This window comes from Mastigoproctus giganteus, chromosome 11, assembly GCF_048544385.1.
Source record: "Mastigoproctus giganteus isolate SK-2022 chromosome 11, ASM4854438v1, whole genome shotgun sequence".
In the NCBI taxonomy this organism is placed as follows: Eukaryota; Metazoa; Arthropoda; class Arachnida; order Uropygi; family Thelyphonidae; genus Mastigoproctus; species Mastigoproctus giganteus.
This window is the reverse complement of record NC_143585.1, coordinates 32425091-32445590: the sequence shown is the minus strand read 5'-3', so window position 1 is coordinate 32445590 and position 20500 is coordinate 32425091. Positions and strand designations below refer to the sequence as shown.

Genomic DNA, 20500 nt, shown 5'->3' with positions numbered 1-20500 from the left:
CTTAACATAGATGGTTTGACTATTGATGATCCTGCTCAAGTAGCTGATAAACTGAATGAGCATTTTGCATCTACATTCACACATAAGGAGTTATTCAAGGAGGGGAATGCCAGAAGTTTATCCAAACAGGGAGATAAGTGATACTGTAATAACTGAGAGCAAAGTGGTGGAGAAATTGTTGAAGTTAAACATAAAAAAAGGCACCTGGGGCAATTGGAATCTATCCAGTTATAATGAAGGAGGCAGCAAGGGAAGTAAGCAAACCCCTTATCCATAATCATGAGAGCTCCTTAGAGTCAGAGGAGGTCCTCGTGGACTGGAGATGTGCAAATGTATCCCCATTTCACAAAGGTGATTCAAAGGGTGACACAAATAATTATGGACCTGTTAGTTTAACTTCTGTTCCAGGGAAAATAATGGAGTCACTGGTTAAGGAGGTGAAACAGGATCACCTAGACAAGACAGCAGTAATAGTTCAGACATAGCATGGGTTTGTAAAGTCCCCTTTACAAACCCGTACTATTACTGCTGTCTTGTCTGCCTATTTGATTGGATACTACTATGTAGTCACAAAGGAACTGGATGCAAAAAATAATTTTGATATCATATACTTGGATTTCAGGAAAGCTTTTGATACTGTTGCACATGGAAGACTACTGTACAAATTGGAGAGGTATGGCATTAAGGGCAAGTTACTGCAATGGAAAAGGGATGGTTGAGTGGGAGATGGCAGAGAGTGGGAATAAATGGACACTGCTCTACATGGACCAATGTTATTAGCGGAGTCCCCCAGAGTTCAGTGCTGGTCCCATTGTTGTTTTGTGTATTTATCAATGATATCGATGAAGGTATATCAGGCGTAATGTCCAAGTTTGAAGATGATACAAAGGCTGGAACGGTTGTGAATGACAGTAAAGACAGCATGCTACTGCAACAAGAACTAAAAAAAGTCAGGCAGATGGGCTGAGAAGTGGCAACTGAAGTTTAACATTGACAAATGCAAAGATACTCCATATGGGTAGCGGTAACCCAGGAGAAATGTACCAGCTGTGTGCTACTACACCTAGGGATGTGGAGAATGAAAAAAAAAGACCTGGGGGGTAATTGTGCAGTCTGATATGAAGTTCTCTGAGCAATGCAGATGGGCTGGCAGAGCAGGTTATGGAGTTTTGTCAATGATATATAAGAATTTTCCAGCGGTGACAAGGAGGTGATTATCCCTTTGTATAAGGCAATGGTCAGGCCACACCTTGAGTAATGTATACACATCTGGAAGCATTTTAAGAAGGATGTAGAGTTGTTAGAACAAGTACAGAGAAGCACAACAAGATTGGTGAGAGGAACAAAGGGGTGTGCTTACCAAGAAAGGCTTACTTTCTGCAAGTTGCAGCATCTGGAGACTGGGCACCTGTGAGGTGATCTGTTTGAGGTCTCTAAGGCGTTGAATGGTTTGTGCAGGCTCAATGCTGATGGGATACTTCCGTTTGCTCAGCTGAAGAAACTGAGGGGACATAAATTCAAATTGAGGAAAGACAGTTGTAGAATAGATGTGCTGAAATTTGCCTTTAGCCAGCGAGTAGTTCATTGCTGGAACAGACTTCCATCTGTTGTTGTGGAAGTTGATAGCTTAAACAAATTTAAGGCTGAACTAGACAAACATTTGGAGTGACTGGATGGGTGAAATGGGAAGGGTTTTTTTTTTTTTTTTTTTTTTTTTTGGCTGATGCTGCACAAGTTTGCTTTGCATCATGTGCTTCAACTAATTCTATTTGCCTCTGTTGGCATTCCAGAACATTCCACAATTCGATTGAGGTCAGGCATATTTGGAGGCCAGTTAAGATGGATGATATATTTTCAATGTGTTATTCAAACCACTCTTGCACTGAGTTTTTTATTATTATATTGTTCTTGCATTCTCCATATTGTATTGTGATGTCAACTGTCATATAGTGATTTGTCGTTCAGCCTGTACAACACCCTGCACCCTTCGCTCACTGAACATTCACATTGTGTATTCCTTTACAGTTCTTTTGGTAGAAGGCAGTTTTACCCAGTTTGACATTCAACACCATTCTTTGTACACCTTAACCATAGTGGGCCTTGAGCAACCAACAAAACATGCCCGTTCTGATATGAATGCTCCTGACACACAAGCTTCCACAATCATGATCTTTTGAAACACCATGATATCTTTACTATATCCCATAAATGCTATTTTATCTCTTTGACTTGCACTGCCAGATACAATTTACCACTGCTGTAGCATACAAAGCTGTTTTTTTTCTGTTTTTTTTTTTTTATACTGTGAGTTAAGTGGTATAGCCCATTACAAATGAGAAGGGCCACAGTTGAGTGATTGCTGAGTATATGTACAAGATTTTCTCTGTCTTGTAAAATCTGAAAAAAGTTACCATGTTTACCTTATGTAGTGTATGTAGATGCAATTTTTTAATTTCAAGTGTTAGGAAATGTGATGTAATCATTTTCAAATAGAAAGCATAGGGAGCAATGTCTAGAGCATGGAAAGAAATGTGAAAATAGATTGCATTTCAGTGTGACAATGATGTCATGGGTGCTGAATGTTTATCTGCCTCTTTTGTAATAACAATCTCTGAGTTGTGCTGATTATGCAGGCACATTGTTAAGGAGCATGTTTTGATGAAATTGAAAAAAAAAAGCATGTTAGGGAAAAACAAAATCAACAGTCACTATTAGTGAAATTGCATGGAGGGGAAAGAAGAGGTTGTGGTGGTTCTCAAAAGTAAACCATTTTTGATTGCTGCAGATTAAAGTGGCTCCAAGCTATACTCCATTGTGGTAGCTTTAATATATATATATATTTATATATTATTTTTTATTTTTTTTTTTTTGTATAGTTTAAGTACAATTAGTAAAATATATTTCATATAGGATAAGCTGGTAATTACTTAACCCTATAATAGCCATAACTGGTCCACGAGGTGAAACCTAGTAAAGGATGATCATTAGTCAAAGCAAAAGTAAAAATAAAACAATTAATAAACATAATAATATATATCAAGTCAATTTTCTATACTTTATTTATATATATATATATCCAATAAATCATTTTATTATGTTAAACTTTAAGCCATTATTTAAATATATATATATATATATATATTTGTATATACATACACACAAAGAAAAAAAAAAAAAATCATCAAATTGAAAACAGCTTCTTGTTGTCAGCATTTGATGGTGAATGTACAGGTTACAACATTGGGTGCCTTCTGAACAACATGGAAGCAGACAGGAGCTCTTCAAAAAGCTGTCTGCAACTTTTGTTGGTAATGTCAGGCTGTCGTGATTGGCCTAAAATCTGATTTAGCAAGGGTATTAAAAGAGAAGATAATGGATATGGTTGTAATAGGCTATCATTGTCATCTTATTAATCTGTGTGCTGAAAAGAGAGATGCATACTTTATTGTGAAGGTAGATGAATATTTGCTGACATTTGCTGCTACTATCTAAATAAAAGGGAAAATAGATTTAAACAGTTTTAACCAGTGCATGCCATTAAGTAAAAAAAAAAAAAAAATTGAAGCATGTGTGGGCATTTTGGCTGTCATGGGTTAAATGTGCAACTAGATCAGTGACTGCCTTTAACATCTCTGTTTAAAAAAAAACAGAAGTGTTGAGAAAAGCCATATGGGCACTATTTACTGTTAACAAATTTAAAAGTACAACACATGATTGTGAGGGCAACTGACTCATATCCAAATCCAGTTCACAATCCAAAAAACATTTTTAATGAAACCAAATTAATGAATTCCCCAATAAAAATAAATTCTGATCAAAGCATTCTTAAACAGGTAAAGTTAGCTGATAATGCTAGCTGGATTATCCTCACTAGTGCAGAATGTCTGTTCATGTTCTTCTGGGTTGAATAAAGTAATAAAGCATGTTTCTTTTAAATCTGCAACATTTGAAAATCAGAACATAACTCTTCAATCCAACATACCTGACATTCATGTATTGCGATCATTACTCTGGAATGGATTGAAGAATGTTATATGGAAATTTATTTTAACAACAGTTTTCATATCTTCCACTTCCATTTTGGAAATTGATTATCATAACAGACTAACCCAGATGAATGATTCTGAGTTAAGTCATTGGCATTTCTACTGGCAAGATCATGGTGAGTGTAAAAGAGGAGAAAGTTCTGTCGTTTTTCTCAGTGAGGAAGTACTTACTGGCTGCATGTGACTACATGCTGCACACGTTTTCTATGAAAAATGATATTCTTATGCTGTGGTATCACAAATTTCATCAATTGGTATTGCATAATTTTCAGATTTGAAATTTTTTGTGGACAAGTTTCCAGTACATCTTGGTGTCCTTAAAAATAAGAAATAAAGCAGTAGATGCTTTTCAGCATCTGATTGATGCATGAGAACCTGTTACACACTATTATGAAAGAAGAAAGAATTCATGTACAATGGTGGTAGTAGTGGCATGTGATGCAGAAAGCAAGTGTATGAGCTTATGCAGCATCAGCCAAAAAAAAAAAAAAAAAAAAATCACACCATTCTCTCCAAATGCCTGTCCAGTTCCTCCTTAAATTTATTCAACCTATCAACTTACACAACGACAGATGGAAGTTTGTTCCGGCAGTTAACCACCCGCTGGCTAAAGGCAAATTTCCGCACATCTAGAGAACCATTTGAAATGAACTGGATATTCAAGTCTGAACAGCAGTGCCATTGTTATAAACAAAACTTTGGCTCAGCATTTCTGATCTGAAGAGGTACAACGTCTGTAGCAGTATCTTTTTCAAAGCAGACATAATCAGTTGATATAAAACAGACAATCCAAACAGAAATATACAGGCAAGAAAGTCCTATATAACTTTGTTTGAAAGTAAACAGTAATATGTGTCTTTTTTAATATAAAATATGTATTTTGTCAGTGAAATTAAATTTTTTATAGTGCAGTGTGGGCTTCACAAAAACCTCCTGCTGTTCCAAAAAATCTCCTCTTTTCCAACTATTTTGTCACAAAAATCTTTTGTTTTCCTCTTGCTTACAGGAGGAAATTTCATTGTGAATTTCACCTTTTTGAAAGGCAAAAGTTAGCAGCTGTGTTAAAGTCATTAACAGTTTAGCAAATTAAGGCTACTATTGAGCCAGACAACTTCTCATTTCTTGCAGAATAAATATACGCTGTGCCTGGAGATCCTCTTACACATTTCCCAGTACATCTTGTAAAGTTTTTATTCCTTCACTGTGCAGGACTTAATCTGTGAAACCAGTTTTCAAAAACAAATACCCAGTGTTACAAAGAAGAAAGATTTTCTTCTGATATCCATTGGATGCTGTACAGAAAATCTTTGTAAAGCTAATTGTATCCTTTTTGCACCACTCAAACACTATTTCAGCAATAGACATTGTAAGTCCACACATTACTGCAGCAAAGTGCCGACCGGGCTAGCCGGGTGGGTAAAGTGCCTGCCTGGCAACCCAAAGGTCGCGGGTTCGAATCCCGCCTCGGGCTTGGATCAGAGTACTGCAAAAACCTGGGGAGGTGCATTATGGCCACAGAAGCTGATGTGCCAACAACTAACAAAAAAAAAAAAAAAAAAAAAAAAACTGCAGCAAAGTAAGAAACCTTGATACATTATTTCACATATATATTGTATCAGCCCAGCAGCAAGAGATTTCGCATAGGCATCTTATTTGACATAAAATAATGTTTTGACAGTGTACTGATTGACACCTTATTTTCATATTGTTGAAAATTTCTGCAAAGTTAAATCTACTGGCTGGTAGATTTGCATGCATGGTGATATGCACTGGCTGCACGTCACCATGCAAATTTTTAGTCACCATGCAAGATTTCTTAGTTGCCACAGCAACATGCGAAATAGATTTGTTGAGTTCTGAGTAAATATAATAAGGAAAACAAATACAATAATTTGACACTGTACAAACTAGATTATTCTCTTAATTCCTAGAATTTAAATATTGCTGATAGAAAGTGTATGATATTTTTACTCATATTTGTTTGTATATTAAAACTTTTGATTTTTATATTATTTGATATGACAGTTTGCAATTTTTTTGCAGGCTCTAGTTGCAAGCGAAGCACAGCATACTGAGCTTCTACGCAAAATCGAGATGTTAAATATTTTAACTGAAAGTAACCGCCTCTTGAGAGATGAAAAGGATGAATTGTTTCGTACTCATAAAGAGTTGCAGACTAAAGTAAGTGTTTCATATGTATAATTTAGAATAAGAGAATTTTTAAAAAAATAATTCTTAAAGCTACTCAACTCTATATTTAAAGAGTTGTTATTCAATATATGGCTAAAGTGGTGATGAACTTAAGTGGAAAGAAATTTGTATGACATGATTATAAATGGTACTGAATCCAATTTTTTTTTTTCCTCGTAATCAAGTGTGATATCCATATTTATTTTGTAATACTAAATGCAAATATGACCTTAAATATGCTATCATGTCTGACATTAACGAGTTTATTAACAAGTCATTAACAAGCTTTCATAGGAAAAATTTTTATTAGCTTAAGGTGTCTTGAGCATTGTATCCACTTGTCTGTCCCCCCCCCCCCCCAACTTTCCTCATACATTTTCAGCAGTAGTTGGCAAGGATGTTTGAACTATTTTACCTTCGTTTTCTTTTTTTTTTCCATTCAAGAAATTTCCAAAAATCTTTCACCACATTCATTGCTTACCTCACAGAAGTTTTGGGTGGAAATAATATGAGAATGTAGAAAGTGAATTTTAAGCTGCTATTACATCCCAATTTTTTGTACACCTTCAGGAGTTGATCAGAAAGTTGCCTTCTTATAAGTTTGCTTATCTTTGAATTTCTAAAAAGGTTTTGCAGATTTTCTTGAAGGCATTCAGTGCTGCTCTTTGACATACATTAAGGAGATCATCAGAAGAATCCTTTCATTAATATTATGATTTGTTGGCCAATACTTATTCCCTTTTTTGTCTTTGCATCACTACATCCATGAAATTTTTGTTTCACTTAAAACTACATCCTTTTTTTATCCAGTGCCTTTATCAAGTTTTTCATTAAGCCTCTTTTGGTATGAATAGGGGAATCTCTTTTCTGTGTAAACTTCTGGTGGATGGTGAATGAATATTCTTCTGTCTAGAAATATATGCTAATAGTGATAACCAATTTTTGATAATAAAATGGAATCCTTGCTTTCTCACCTGTTTGCACAAGAAACATCATAAATTTTTTGAAACCATGTTGCAATCTAGTAGAGGGTGCCTCCATAGCCAGGTGGGAAGGAGCAGTAGTGCATATCACATGCTTCTTGATTAGACCGGGGTTCGAGCCCGTCACCACCAAATACGGAAGATGCGGAAAGGTCAGGTAATGACCACCGCATATCCCTGAGCAATATGGCCTTAGTTGCTAATGCTCCTAAAAACCAAAACAACAACAACAACAACAAGCAATCTAGTAGTCAGAATGGTTTTAACTTTTGCTAGGTAAAATTTCACAAAACATTTTCCAGTTATAACACATAATATCCCTCTTCAATAATTTTAACAAGTTCTTTTTTGAAAGTTTTGGCTCCTTCTGCACTTGCGGCTTCTCCCTGGATTTTAAATCTATTCAACCAGACCTTACTAGTTTTAAATGGTTCCACATTTTTTTTTTTTTAGGTGAGTTTTCTTCAGCTCATCATATTGGCGAATCTCTCTCTCCTTTTTTTTTTAATAATATTTAACTTAACTGAATTCTGCATTGGATATTATCTTTAATAAAATTAGTTAGTCTTTCCATTTCAATACTAATAGCCGGCCTAGCCTTAGTTGCTTGCAGTGGAACAGCTATCTTTCCCGCTGCTAAAATTAATTCTTTATTTTTTTTTTATAATTCGTCTTATAGTTAAACTTGCAAGTCCTAAATTATGGCACACATCCGCTTGTCTTTGACCAGAATCGATTCGCTTCAAAAAGTCTAATTTAATTTTCAAATTCAGTCTTTTTCTTACATTTATAGTCTTCATACTGCACCCAGACGTTGTTGCTTTTTCATTCTTATCAGCCATTATTAACTCTTCGAAAATGTAACTGCGTTGGTTGCATTAATTATGATACAATGTTAAAGTAAACTGTCCATTTCACACAATGTCTAATACGGTACTGAGTAATGACTAGACTTCGGATAAATGTATATAACACAAATATTGCAAGCAATATACTTGATCATTTTTTAAAATGTTGATCTCGGAACTATGTAACAAGTCACTGTACTGAAATTAAATAAGTGTGCGAGAAAATTTCACTGATCGTGGGAAAATTTCTCAAGTCGGTATGGGAAATGTTTTAATGCTGTTTTGCTATTCATTTTCAAGCTATCGACTCATCAAATGAAACAATTTCATTAAATATGCCAAAAATGCAATCTGTAAAAGAGCGTCATAGTCAGATACGGGTTATAATATAAGAACAGCGTAAAGCGAACCGCGTTATAACTGGGGCTTGCTGTATAGGAATTTTGCTAGCAGGGACAGGGAGGTGTTATTATCCCATTGTACAAGGCACTGGTCAGCCACACCTTGAGTACTGTGTACAGGTCTGGAGACCTCATTTTAGGAAGGATGTAGAGTTGCTAGAATGAGCACAAAGAAGGGCAACAAGATTGGTGAGGGGGGGAACAGAGGGGTGCTCTTGCCAAGAAAGGCTTGAGTTCTGCAAATTGCGAGGTGATCTGATTGAGGTGTATAAGGTCTTGAATAGGTTGAGCAAGCTGAATGCTGATGGGATTCTTCCTCTTGCTCAGATTATTATTATTAGTCATACGGTACAAGGAAGCCTGAGACTTGTGCCGCACCTGCCAAAAAAATTTTTTTTTAAATTATCCTGACAGACACATAGAGAGAGAGGGCATTGATTCAAATTGGGGAAAGACAGTTGTAGAATAGATGTGCGGAATTTTGCCTTTAGCCAGCAGGTAGTTGTTTGGTGGAGCAGACTTCCATCTTTTGTTGTGGAAGTTGATACCCTAAATAAATTTAAGGCTGAGCTGAACAGGCATTTGGAACGAATGGAGGGTTGAAATGAGAGGTTGTTTTTTTTATTTATTTATTTTTTAAAATTATTTGGGTGATGGTGCTTAAACTTGCTTTCTTGCATCGTATGCCTCTTCTAAAGCTAATGTTAAATAGATTAGCTGTATTTACCATATCTGTATGTCAATTCTTATATCAGGAAAGGATTGTGTGAAAAGTTTCATTCCTGTAATCATGAGTCCAACTTTTCTTTTAGAGAGATCAATCAGGTCATTTTCTTTCATTTCAGTAATCAGATATAGTTGAATCTATTGGGTTGCTATATATTCTTCCTTGTCAGACACTTTCATTTGTTAATCTTCACTAAAATTTGTGTTTTGAGGAGGTTTAGAAATTGGTATTTCATCAGAATAAACTACCGATAGCATTGCTGAAGAAAATTGAGAGTTGAGACGAAAAACCAACAGTTATGGTTTAACAACAGTAGGAGTTCTCAAAATGGTTGTTTTGCTTCTCTATATTGTGGACACACACATTTCATTTTTCTAATTTTCCTTGAAGTGCTATTGTTTCAATGCAGACAACAGTGTGGAATATTTCAGAGTGCACACAGCGAATTATAAAAACGCACAAACGGATGACTTCAAGTTGTTTAATAAATGCAAATCATTAATTTTTGTAGACTGTAACACAGTACTTTACCACCTCGCAGCTTAGTGCCATTTATATTATAACATACCCCAACTGGTCTGAATGTGTTGTGAGTTTTTATGACCACATTAACAGGGATCACCTAGAGCTAATAAACACTTTTAATGATTTCAGATCACCAACATCTGGTAGTCTTAAATAGTAACAGTTTTTAATATAAATTAATGAAAATTTTCAAAAATTTGATGTGGTAGTAATATTTTGAATTCATTTTCTTAATTAAGCAAAAAAAGTATTAAAAAAAATCATACCTTATGAAAAATTATATCTTGTTTAATGGTATTATGTCAGCAGCTGAATACTATGAGACGTACAAATTAGCTTGTAGTAAATTTCTCAGGAAGTTAGATGTCAAATGAAAAGAGTTATATGTATAATTTTAAATTATAAGGTGATATCGAATACTGTGACTATATGTATTAGCTATAATAAGTTTACTTAGGAAATTAAATGTGCCATGGAATTACTGTGAAAAGACTTTAACAAAGAGTGCTGTGAGTAATAAAAAAGGCTTCTTAACATACACTGAGTGATCACTGAATTATGACTACCTACCTAATACTTCGTAGGTCCTCCTTTTGCCCTCAGTACAGCAGCTATCCAATGTGGCATTGATTCAACAAGATGTCGTAAACGTTTGGGCAGTATTACACACAGCCAACCAAGCTGTGTGTAATGCGGTCAGCAATGCAGGTATGGAGGTGATTGGTATATCCAGGTGCCTGATATGCCTTTCCATAGTGTCCCACAAGTTCTCTGTGGGATTGATTGGGGGGGGTTCCGAGGCCAGTCGATATGCTGGAAGTCAGAACTATGTTCCTCAAGCCATTCCTACACATCAAGTGATGGCTCGATGGCTCGGCCCATTGTCATCTTGGAAGACACCATCGCCATTTGGGAAAAAGTGTAACATAGCGGGGTAAGTCAGCAAGCAGTTGACGATAGTGTTGACCACTGATACGTTGTTTCACATGCACCAGGGGTCCAAGATCCTGCCAGTAAAACATGTCCGACACCATACAACTGCCTCCACCAGCATGCACTTTTGATATGATACATGATGGATCAAGGGCCTCGTGTTGTTGACGCCAAATCCATACACGATCTTCCACTGTGTGGATTAAATAACATGACTCATTTGACCAGCACACCTTCTTCCAGTCTTCTAACGTCCAACTTGCATGCTCTTTGTACCTGACGAGTCTTTTACACTGATGAACCTTGGTTAGTAGAGGATGCCATAGGGGTCATCTGCTGGTATAGCCCATGCGTGCGAGCGTGCAATGCATGGTCATGCCAGATATTGTTCCAGGTTTGCCCATGATGTTGTATTGGGTAGTCAACTCTTAAACCATGCTGTGCCTGTTCGCCTGTGCAAGTCGTCGGACCCAGCACTCACCTCTAAAATCAACCTTTCGCTGACCTTTGCAGTTTTGCTGTTGGGTCATTGTTTGACCATTTTGACACCAGTCCTGGTGCACTCTAACAACAGCGGCTCTCTATGACCCACCATTTCAGCCATTTGGGAAATGAAATCGAGGCTCAGCTTATCGAGCACCCACAATCTATCCTTTATTAAAGTCCTATAAATCCTTCCTTTTACCCATCACGCTCGGAATTTTAGTACCGACACCCACTGATACCTTATCTATGCTACATAGGTCGACTAACTGTGCACTCTCGTACGTCTTGTGGTCAACAGGTCTCATTCAGTTTTCATATGGGTGGTCATAATTTAGAGATCACTCAGTCTATATATGTGTACACTGTAAGAAGGAGTCTAAATCATATTGGCCCACTACAGGATAACTTTAACATTGACCTAAACAGATAGCCAATCATCTAATATTCATATTATTAAGTAAACAATTTCAAAATGATTGAAAGACTTGAAGAGAAATTATTATGCTACACATGAACAGAATATTTAGAACATTAGTAGTGTCAAATGATGCAAGAAAGCAAGTTTAGAGGCCGCCGTAGCCTAGTGGTCAGGTGTGCGGGATACACGTGCCTTGAGTAACCGGGGTTCAAGCCCCTGACTGCTGAATACGGTGCTATTTCTTGTATTCTGTCTATCTTGTGAACTCCTCTGACCGTTTGGTCGTCCTGGCATATAAACAGATAATTTATTATTATTATTATACAGCCAAAAAAAAAAACCCAAAGAAACATGGCACCTCCCATTTCATGTACTCATTCCCTTCAATAGTTTGATTAGTTCTTCATTGATTTTTTTTAACCTATCAATTTCGACATCAGATAGAAGTTTAGCAATCAGCCAACCACTGGCTAAAGGCAAACTTCCACACATCTATTCTGCAACCTTCCTTAGTTTGAATTTGTTCCCCCCTCATTTTTGTAGTCTGAGCAAGAGGAAGAATCCCATCAGCACTGAGTTTGCTCCATCCATTCAAATCCTTGCCTAAGACTAGAAATGAATCAAGTCACCTTGCAAGTGCATAGTGAAATTCCAGACACTGAAATTTGCAGAACTCAATAAGACATCTCTTTGTTCTCCATACCAACCTTGTTGCCCGTCTCTGTACTTTTAGCATCAACAGAGGCATATGATGCAAGAAAGCAAGCTTATATATCATCAGCATCAGCCAACAAAAAAAAAAAATAAATAAATAAATAAAAAATCCGATTTCACCCTTCCATTCACTTAAAGTGTCCACTTCTTCCTTGAATGTATTTAAGCTATCAACTTCCACAACAGCAGATGGAAGTTTGTTCCAGCAATCAATTACTCTCAGGCTAAAGGCAAATTTCCACACATATTCTACAATTGTCTTTCCACAATCTGAGTTTATGTCCCCCTCAGGTTTGTAATCTGAGCAAGAGGAAGAATCCCATCAGCATTGAGCCTGCTCAAACCATCAAGGTCTTATACACCTCAATCAGATCATCTCCCAGGTGCCTAGTCTCCAGATGCTGCAATTTGCGGCACTTAAGCAAACCTTTATTGGTAAGAGCACCTTTTGTTCCCCTCACCAGTCTTGTTGCCTTTCTCTGTATTCATTTAGCAAATCTACAACCCTCCTAAAATGAGGCCTCCAGACCTGTATGCAGTATCCAAGGCAAATTGCCTGACCATTGCCTTATACAAGGGGATAATCACCTGATTTTCCGTGCTAGCAAAATTCCTGTATATTAATTTGACAATACCCCATGACCTGCTCTGGCAGCCTGTCTGCATTGATCAGAAAACTTCAAATCTGACTCCACAATTACACCCAGATCTTTTTCATTCTCTATTATCCTGAGTGTAGTACCACACAATTGGTACATTTCTCTGGGGTTACTGATACCCGTATGCAACACTTTGTATTTTTCAATGTTAAATTTCATTTGCCACTCTTGTTGTAATCCTGACCTGTGCTCCCCCCACATTGGGGGGGGGCATAGGTCAGGATCTCTCTATCAAACACAATCAGTTAAGTATACACTGTAGACATCACTTCATCAGTAGTCCTTGGATGTTTTCTTTGCAAAATCAGGAATTTGATAATAGGGCGAAATTCAGCTTTATCCATGATGACACTGTCACGAATTCAAAAGAAACATAAGAGTTAAAGAAATGAAACTTCTAGTGTATATTACTAGATAAACAAGCAATGCAGTCAATAAAACAATGTTCATAGAATATGCAGAAGGTCAGGGGGAAAAACTTTTTGATATAATGTAAGTTTGTGTTTTAATTAAAATAGTGTTTACTATTAAAAGGTGTCAGTTATTTCATGGATCTGTATTATCAGTTTTAATTGTTATTTTAAAGCCTTAAGAGTAGTTTGATTTGATATAAAAATATTAATTTTTAATCTAATATCAATTAATTACATAAGATTAATTACATCTGAAAATAATACATAAGATTATTTTCAGAGTATATCAGTTGAATATTGATTCCTTCTACTAATAGCTATCTGAATTGGAAAAAGAAGTTTCACCAATGCAAAGCACCAATCTTGAATTGAGCTCCCAAATTGATGTAATGAATGCAGAAACAATAGCACTGCGTGGGGAATTAAAACGATGGCAAACTCGAACAAATCAGCTCCTTGAACAGTCCCATAAATTAGAGCCAGAGGAATACAAAATGCTAAGGTGAGTGTATTTTTAATGGGTTAATATGCAAATTTTATGCAAAAATTTTAATTACTTGACAATAAAAATATCATATTTTGTGAGGGGATCTTTGTTGATTGGAAAATTTTGAACATCCAGAAATCAGAACCAGATGGTACAAAATTTGCATAAGATCATAAATACTGATGCTATTAATTCTGAATTTGAAAATCCATAATACACAGAGGTTAATTATTGTTCTGTGTAGTGTGGATATTACATTTGATGCTATCCTTTAGGTTATGTATGTAAGTGGACATTTCAGTTCTCATACTACTTCACATAATTCCATATTTAATATTACCTTTAGAAAAGCATGCAAATAATTGCATGTCCCCACCAGGTGGGGGGGGGGGTCCAAATGTATTACATTCTTAGCATATGTTTATTACCAATGCTTTGTGAATGTGTGTTGTATTGCCCTCTGGTTTGCACTCTGTTCACTTTAGTTATGTGTTAATTCTATGTCTCATGTTTAATTTCTTGCAGTGTTCCTCGCCATTGTTTCTTGCACTTGTTTATAAGAAATTCTCTTATTGGTTGACATTCAATGCAGCTCCTTGTCATACATGCTGCAATGTACAGTACTATTCAAAGAAAATCTTGATTCCCCCCTCCACCATTCCCATTTTTTGCAATCCATTCAACATTCCCAGATAAATAACTGACTCATACCAGTATATAAGAAAGGCTTATTATCTATGTAAAACACAGCTGACCGGTTTTGAGATGGACATTATTGTGATATTTCACATTACTGGCTTGTCAATTCTCGCAAATGCCAACATGCTGTGTCATCTAAAATAACCATTGGTGGTTATCAAAAAATGGAAGCCTAATGATACTAGCAGCACTACCATCCAGCAGTGCACAGGGATGCCGTGAAAGCTCTCTCCATGTGATCAGAAGGCACCTGGAGGGGTGGTACAGCAAATGGGTTTAAGTCTGTACCAAGAGAGTACACACTATCTACAGAGCTCTACAGCATTTGTTTTCACAGGACAGTGACAGCACATAACCCAAATAAACATCACCAACCCAAACAACAGTCTCACTTTGCATGATGCAGCAAACACCATAATTTAGCAATAGAGCAGTGGAACTTGGTTATACAAAATGATAATCCCAATATACCCTATTCCAACTAGATGGGCAAAGCATGGATGATGGGAGAATATCTGCTGATGGAGTGCACTGTGCTGAGAATAAAGTCTGGATTAGGTGGGGGTTACACCATTTAGTTGTTTGATATGGTATGGCCTAGGATCTTTGGTAGTTATGTGCAGAGCCACGAGCTGATACTTACTTTAACATTTTGGAAAATTCTTTTGTGCAGATTCATGATTGTTTCAAAAGAATAATGCCTCATGCTATGCTGTTTCAGAATGGTTTGTGGACATTTTGGCTTAGTGTGTAATAGTCTGACTTTTCAATGCACCTTAAAAAAATCAAATAAATCAGATCATTCATGGACTTTAATGTAGGGAAATTGAAATTGTCGAGAGAGAGAGAGAGAGAGAGAGAGAGACTATGATAATACTGTACATTCTCATTGACATATTTGAATGCCAATGGGATAAACAAATCATCTAAAAACTGAGGGACTTTCTTCTGTCATGCACTTTTATATTAATAATATTGCTTTCTTTGTGTATAAAAAGGTCCATATATATGCTTTTGAAAATCTCTGGTTCATGTAACACTCAGTTAATGTACATAATGAATTTTTGAAAAACCATACACTAACCAAATGCACATTAACTGTACATTTGGTTAATCTAACTAGTGTTTATTAAACTCATTTAATTCATGTGATTATTAAACTCTTCTAATTCATGTATCCCAACATTTGTCAGTAATTTCATCTTTTTTATAAAATGAAATATGAATACATTCAATTATTGTATATACTTGATAAACTAATTCTGGTTGATTAATTCCTTCAGAGAAGGCTGTCAAGTTTCCTTCGTTTCATCTTAAAGAATGTCACATAAAACAGTTACATCATCACAAGCCTCTGACAGCATTACTGCTTGTTTCACCATTGGGTTAACAATCTTCTACAACTCCTACTGTCTCTTTTGGCTTCATCATGATTCTCTTAAATGTTTGAGGTCAGGCTCTTTGAAGAATTTTGGAGATTTCATCATCATCTCTTTCTTCAGTTTTAATTTGTGTCTACAACTCAGTCCATTCGTGTCATGATGTTTTCTCTGTGAGACTGCAGCAATTCATTCACAGCTTCAGTATCCATTTCCAGGGTTAAGGTGTTCCAACATGTCTAAAATTTTGTCTGTGACTTTTTTTTTCTTGTGATTTCTTGGAAATAATAGTCATGGACAGAGCTTTCTACAATAACCCATCATGGTGGATTGCTTGGTATCTTTCCAGCTTGTAGTAATGATTTTTACTGTTATAAGGATGTTGCCCCTTTAAAAACTGCATCAGAGTCATTACTTCCTTCTTGGTGGAAGCAATAGCATGAGTAATAGTTCTCAAACAATACTGCTTAAAAGTGAAACTGGCTCATTGATACATTGGCTGGAGTAAAGAAGTGGTGTTTGGGACAAGGAATATTACTTTAACTTGAAGAAGGTGATATGGGTGACCAGGAACATTGCCAAGGATTAAATCGCCTTAAAATGCCATGCTCTTTTTTCAAATAAATATTTTTTCACGTCTGACACAAAATAGTGCAGAAAGTAACCTTGAAAAAATGTTACAGTAGCCCATACTTTCTTATTCAATTTCCAAATCAATGGCAATCAAGGTGTTGAAACACTTTTGAAAGCCCCTGGATTATAATTATGATACACCAAAAGTGGTTTTAATTTCCCATATGACTGCCAAAAAAAATTCCAAAAGTGAAACCAAAACCTTTTAGTTTCACTTTTGGATTTTTAAGGCACGTTTAGTTTATAATCTTATAAATAATTTTTCTCTTAATGTCCAGGATGATCATCATAGTGTGAAGATATGAAACTGTAACTGTAGATATATATACATACATAGAGTGTCAGTTTTGAATGTACATATCATCAGATGTATACATTAATCAGATATATGGTAACCAATCCTTAGTGGAAACCTAACTCTTGGGAGAAAGCATTAGGTGGAAACCTAATTTCTTGGGAGTTAACTAATTCTAATAAAATATTAAACAATACTGCACTCCATGTAAATTTTTAAAGGCCAAAAATGATTGAGTTTATTGAAACAAAGCTGGAAAGAAACTTTTACAGAAACCATTCCAAAAACTCAACCATTTAGAGGCCAATTTGATAACGTTTCAAAATCCTTGTGGATATTATCAGTATTTGTGTGGTATTCTGGATCTAGCCTGTTGTACCACATGGACATGTTTTCTGAAAAATTTTCTTTCGACCCTTGTTTCAATAAACTAAGGTGTGTTTTTTTTTTTTTTTTTTTTGCTTTTAAAAATTTATGTGGAATGTGGTGTTGCTTAATCTTTTATTAGAATTATCAGTACCATCAGAAATATAATTTTTAACTAAGCGAAGATCAATAACATCCTCCCATTATTTTTTACCACAAATTTAACTTTCGCCTGTATTCCAGATAAAATTTATTGAAAACTGATCTTAGGCTGTCAAGAAAGATGCCAGTACATATATTCTTAAAATCATGAAGTATTATTGTGCCTAATTAATGCTTTAACATTAATGCTTTATGATCTAAATCTTTAACCATCTCCATAACTGGGATATAGCTAAAAATAATTCTGGAGGTGTTCAAATTATTGATAATTTTTAACAAGGTTCCAATTTCCTGTTAGGTAATTTAGAGTAACTGTGTTTTTAAGAAAGTGATAAAATTATCCATCTTAAGAAAATGATAAAAGTATCCATCTTATCACTAAAGTGAATCAGCTGTTGAAGTTCTTTAACATACGGCTAGTAATTTCTTAGTGATAACATTAGGCTTAGTATTTACTAGCTTATAAATATTAAAAAAACTGTTGTGTAACTCTTTTATTAATATAGCATCAATTTTTTTACAAGTAATGCTGCAGAAGTTTTATTCATTGTAATTATTGTAAATTTTTTCTGTAAGCCTAATAACTATTGCTTAATTAAAGCAAAATTAAACAAGTTACCTGGTTTTCTGTCCTTTTGCAAGCTTATTATCTGGTGAAAAATTGCATTATACATAAAGTGTTAACCATATATTAAAAGCTTCCAGTGGAGTCTTATATTTGTAAGCCTGCTGAATGCAAAATTGCAATGTGGTGAAGAGATACCAATCAAACACCTGGAACCAGGATATTATTTATTTGCCATGCACATCCTAAAAATCTGGTTTTGCTTGCCAGATTCCTCAGTCACAGACAAAATTTACTGCTTATTTGTTCTTAAGAATCTGCAAAAAAAAAGGAACCTTTTTTTTTGCAGATCACAGTGTGCTGAAGTGGGATTTACTCAAAGAGGTAACTGCCATCAAAGGTAAAGGGAAGAGTTTTTGCTTTTGTAAGGCGACTACGGTGGTCTGAGACAGTATTTAAATTCTATATAGTGGAACCAACTGATGATGTTACCAACAGCAAATTCAAAATGGGAAACGTTCAAAGAATTAATCTTGGAAGCTACTAGGCTTTTCATACCAACTAAGAAATATTGTTCAAGATTTAGGCCTAACTGGATGTCAGATGAACTAATTAGACATGTGACACAGAAGAAAAATGCATGGGATACATATAAAATAAAATTTTAATAAATTTCGAGAAATCTTTGGCAAAGGATGCAAAGAAAAACATCAGATTTCTTTACTTATGTAAACTCTAGAAAGGAGGGGTTGAATCAGATTGTTCCACTTAATATTGATGGTTCAACTGTTGATGATCCTGCTCAGGTAGCTAACAAACTAAATGAATATTTTGCATCTACATTCACACATGTTGTATATTCAGGGAGGGGAATGCCAGAGGTGTATTAAACTCTGCCAGTAAGCTGGAGAATCTTGTAATAACTGAGAGTAAAGTGGAGGAGAAATTGTTAAAGATAAACATAAGAAAGGCACCTGGGGTGGAGGGAATCTATCCAGTTATTAAAGAAGGTGGCAAAGGAAGTAAGCAAACCCTTAGCCATAATTATGAGAGCTTTATTGGACTCAGGGGAGGTACCCATGGACTGAAGATGATCAAATGTGGATTGAGGTCACATTTGCCCATCTCCTTGGACTGGAGATGCCCAAATGTGACCCCAATCCACAAAGGAGGATCATAGGATCATACACAGGTAATTACAGACCTGTTAGTTTAACTTATGCAGCATCAGCAAAAAAAAAAAAAAAAAAATCAAACAACCATTCCCTCTGAATGTTTGTCCAGTTCCTACTTAAATTTATTTAATCTATCAATTTCCACAACAACAGATGGAAGTTTGTTCCAGCAATTAACCACCCGCTGGCTAAAGGCAAATTTCCGCACAACTATTCTACCTCTGTCTTTCCTCAATTTGAATTTATGCCCCTTAGGTTTGTAATCTGAACAAGCGGAAGAATCCCATCAGAATTCAGCGTGCTGAACCGATTCAAAGCTTTATACACCTCAATCAGATCACCTCGCAGGTGCCTAGTCTCTAGCCACTGCAATTTGCCGAACTTAAGCCTCTCTTGGTAAGAGGATCCCTTCATTCCCCTCACCAATCTTGCCCTTCTCTGTACATGCTCAATCAAATCTACATCTTTCCTAAAATGAGGTCTCCAGACCTTACGCAGTACTCAAGGCCTGGCCTGACCATTGCCTTATACAGAGAGACAATCGCCTCCTTTTCCCTGCTAGCAAAATTCCTGTATATCATTGACAAAACCCCATGACCTGCACTGGCAGCTTGTCTGCATTGCTCAGAAAACTTCATATCTGACTGCACAATTACTCCCAGGTCTTTTTCATTTTCTACCACCTTAAATGTAGTACCACACAGTTGGTACGTTCCTCTGGCGGTAATTCTACCCATATACAGTACTTTGCATTTGTGAATGTTAAACTTCAGTTGCCACTTCTCAGCCCATCTGCCCAAATTTTCTAGATTCTGTTGTAGTAGCATACTGTCATTAACAACCCTGCAAACCATTGTATCATCTGCAAACTTCGACACTGAGCCTGATATACCTTCATCAGTATCATTGATAAATATACAAAACAACAGTGAACCCAACACTGAACCCTGTGGGACTCCACTAATAACATTAGTCCACGAAGAGCAGCGCCATTGATCACCACTCTGTCATCTCCCACTAAACCATCCTTTTATCCTTTGTAGCAACTTACCCTTAATACCATTCTGCTCCAATTTGTGCAGTAGTCTTCCATGCACAACAGTGTCAAAAGCCTTCCTCAAATCCAAGTATATGATATCAAAATTATTTTTTGCATCCAGTTCCTTTGTAACCACATCATAATATCCAGTCAAATTTGTCAGACTAGACTTTCCCCTAACAAACCATGCTGAGTCTGAATTATTGCTGCAGTCTTGTCTAGATGATCCTGCAATGTATCTTTAACCAGTGACTCTATTATTTTACCCAGAACAGAAGTTAAACTAACTGGTCTGTAATTACTTGTGTTACCCTTCAGTTCCCCTTTGTAAATTGGGGATATATTTGCACATCTCCA

General features: G+C 36.0%; 1 protein-coding gene across 2 annotated transcripts in view; it reads left to right on the top strand.

The window, feature by feature from the left end:
* Positions 1–20500, top strand: part of Mgtor (nuclear basket protein megator) — a 676213-nt gene that overhangs the window by 368276 nt on the left and 287437 nt on the right. For both annotated transcript variants that reach the window (XM_090385135.1, XM_090385134.1), the window contains exons 31-32: positions 6090–6227; positions 13661–13845. In XM_090385135.1, the coding sequence (XP_090241261.1) occupies positions 6090–6227; positions 13661–13845 (323 nt within the window). The remainder of the gene's footprint in view (positions 1–6089; positions 6228–13660; positions 13846–20500) is intronic.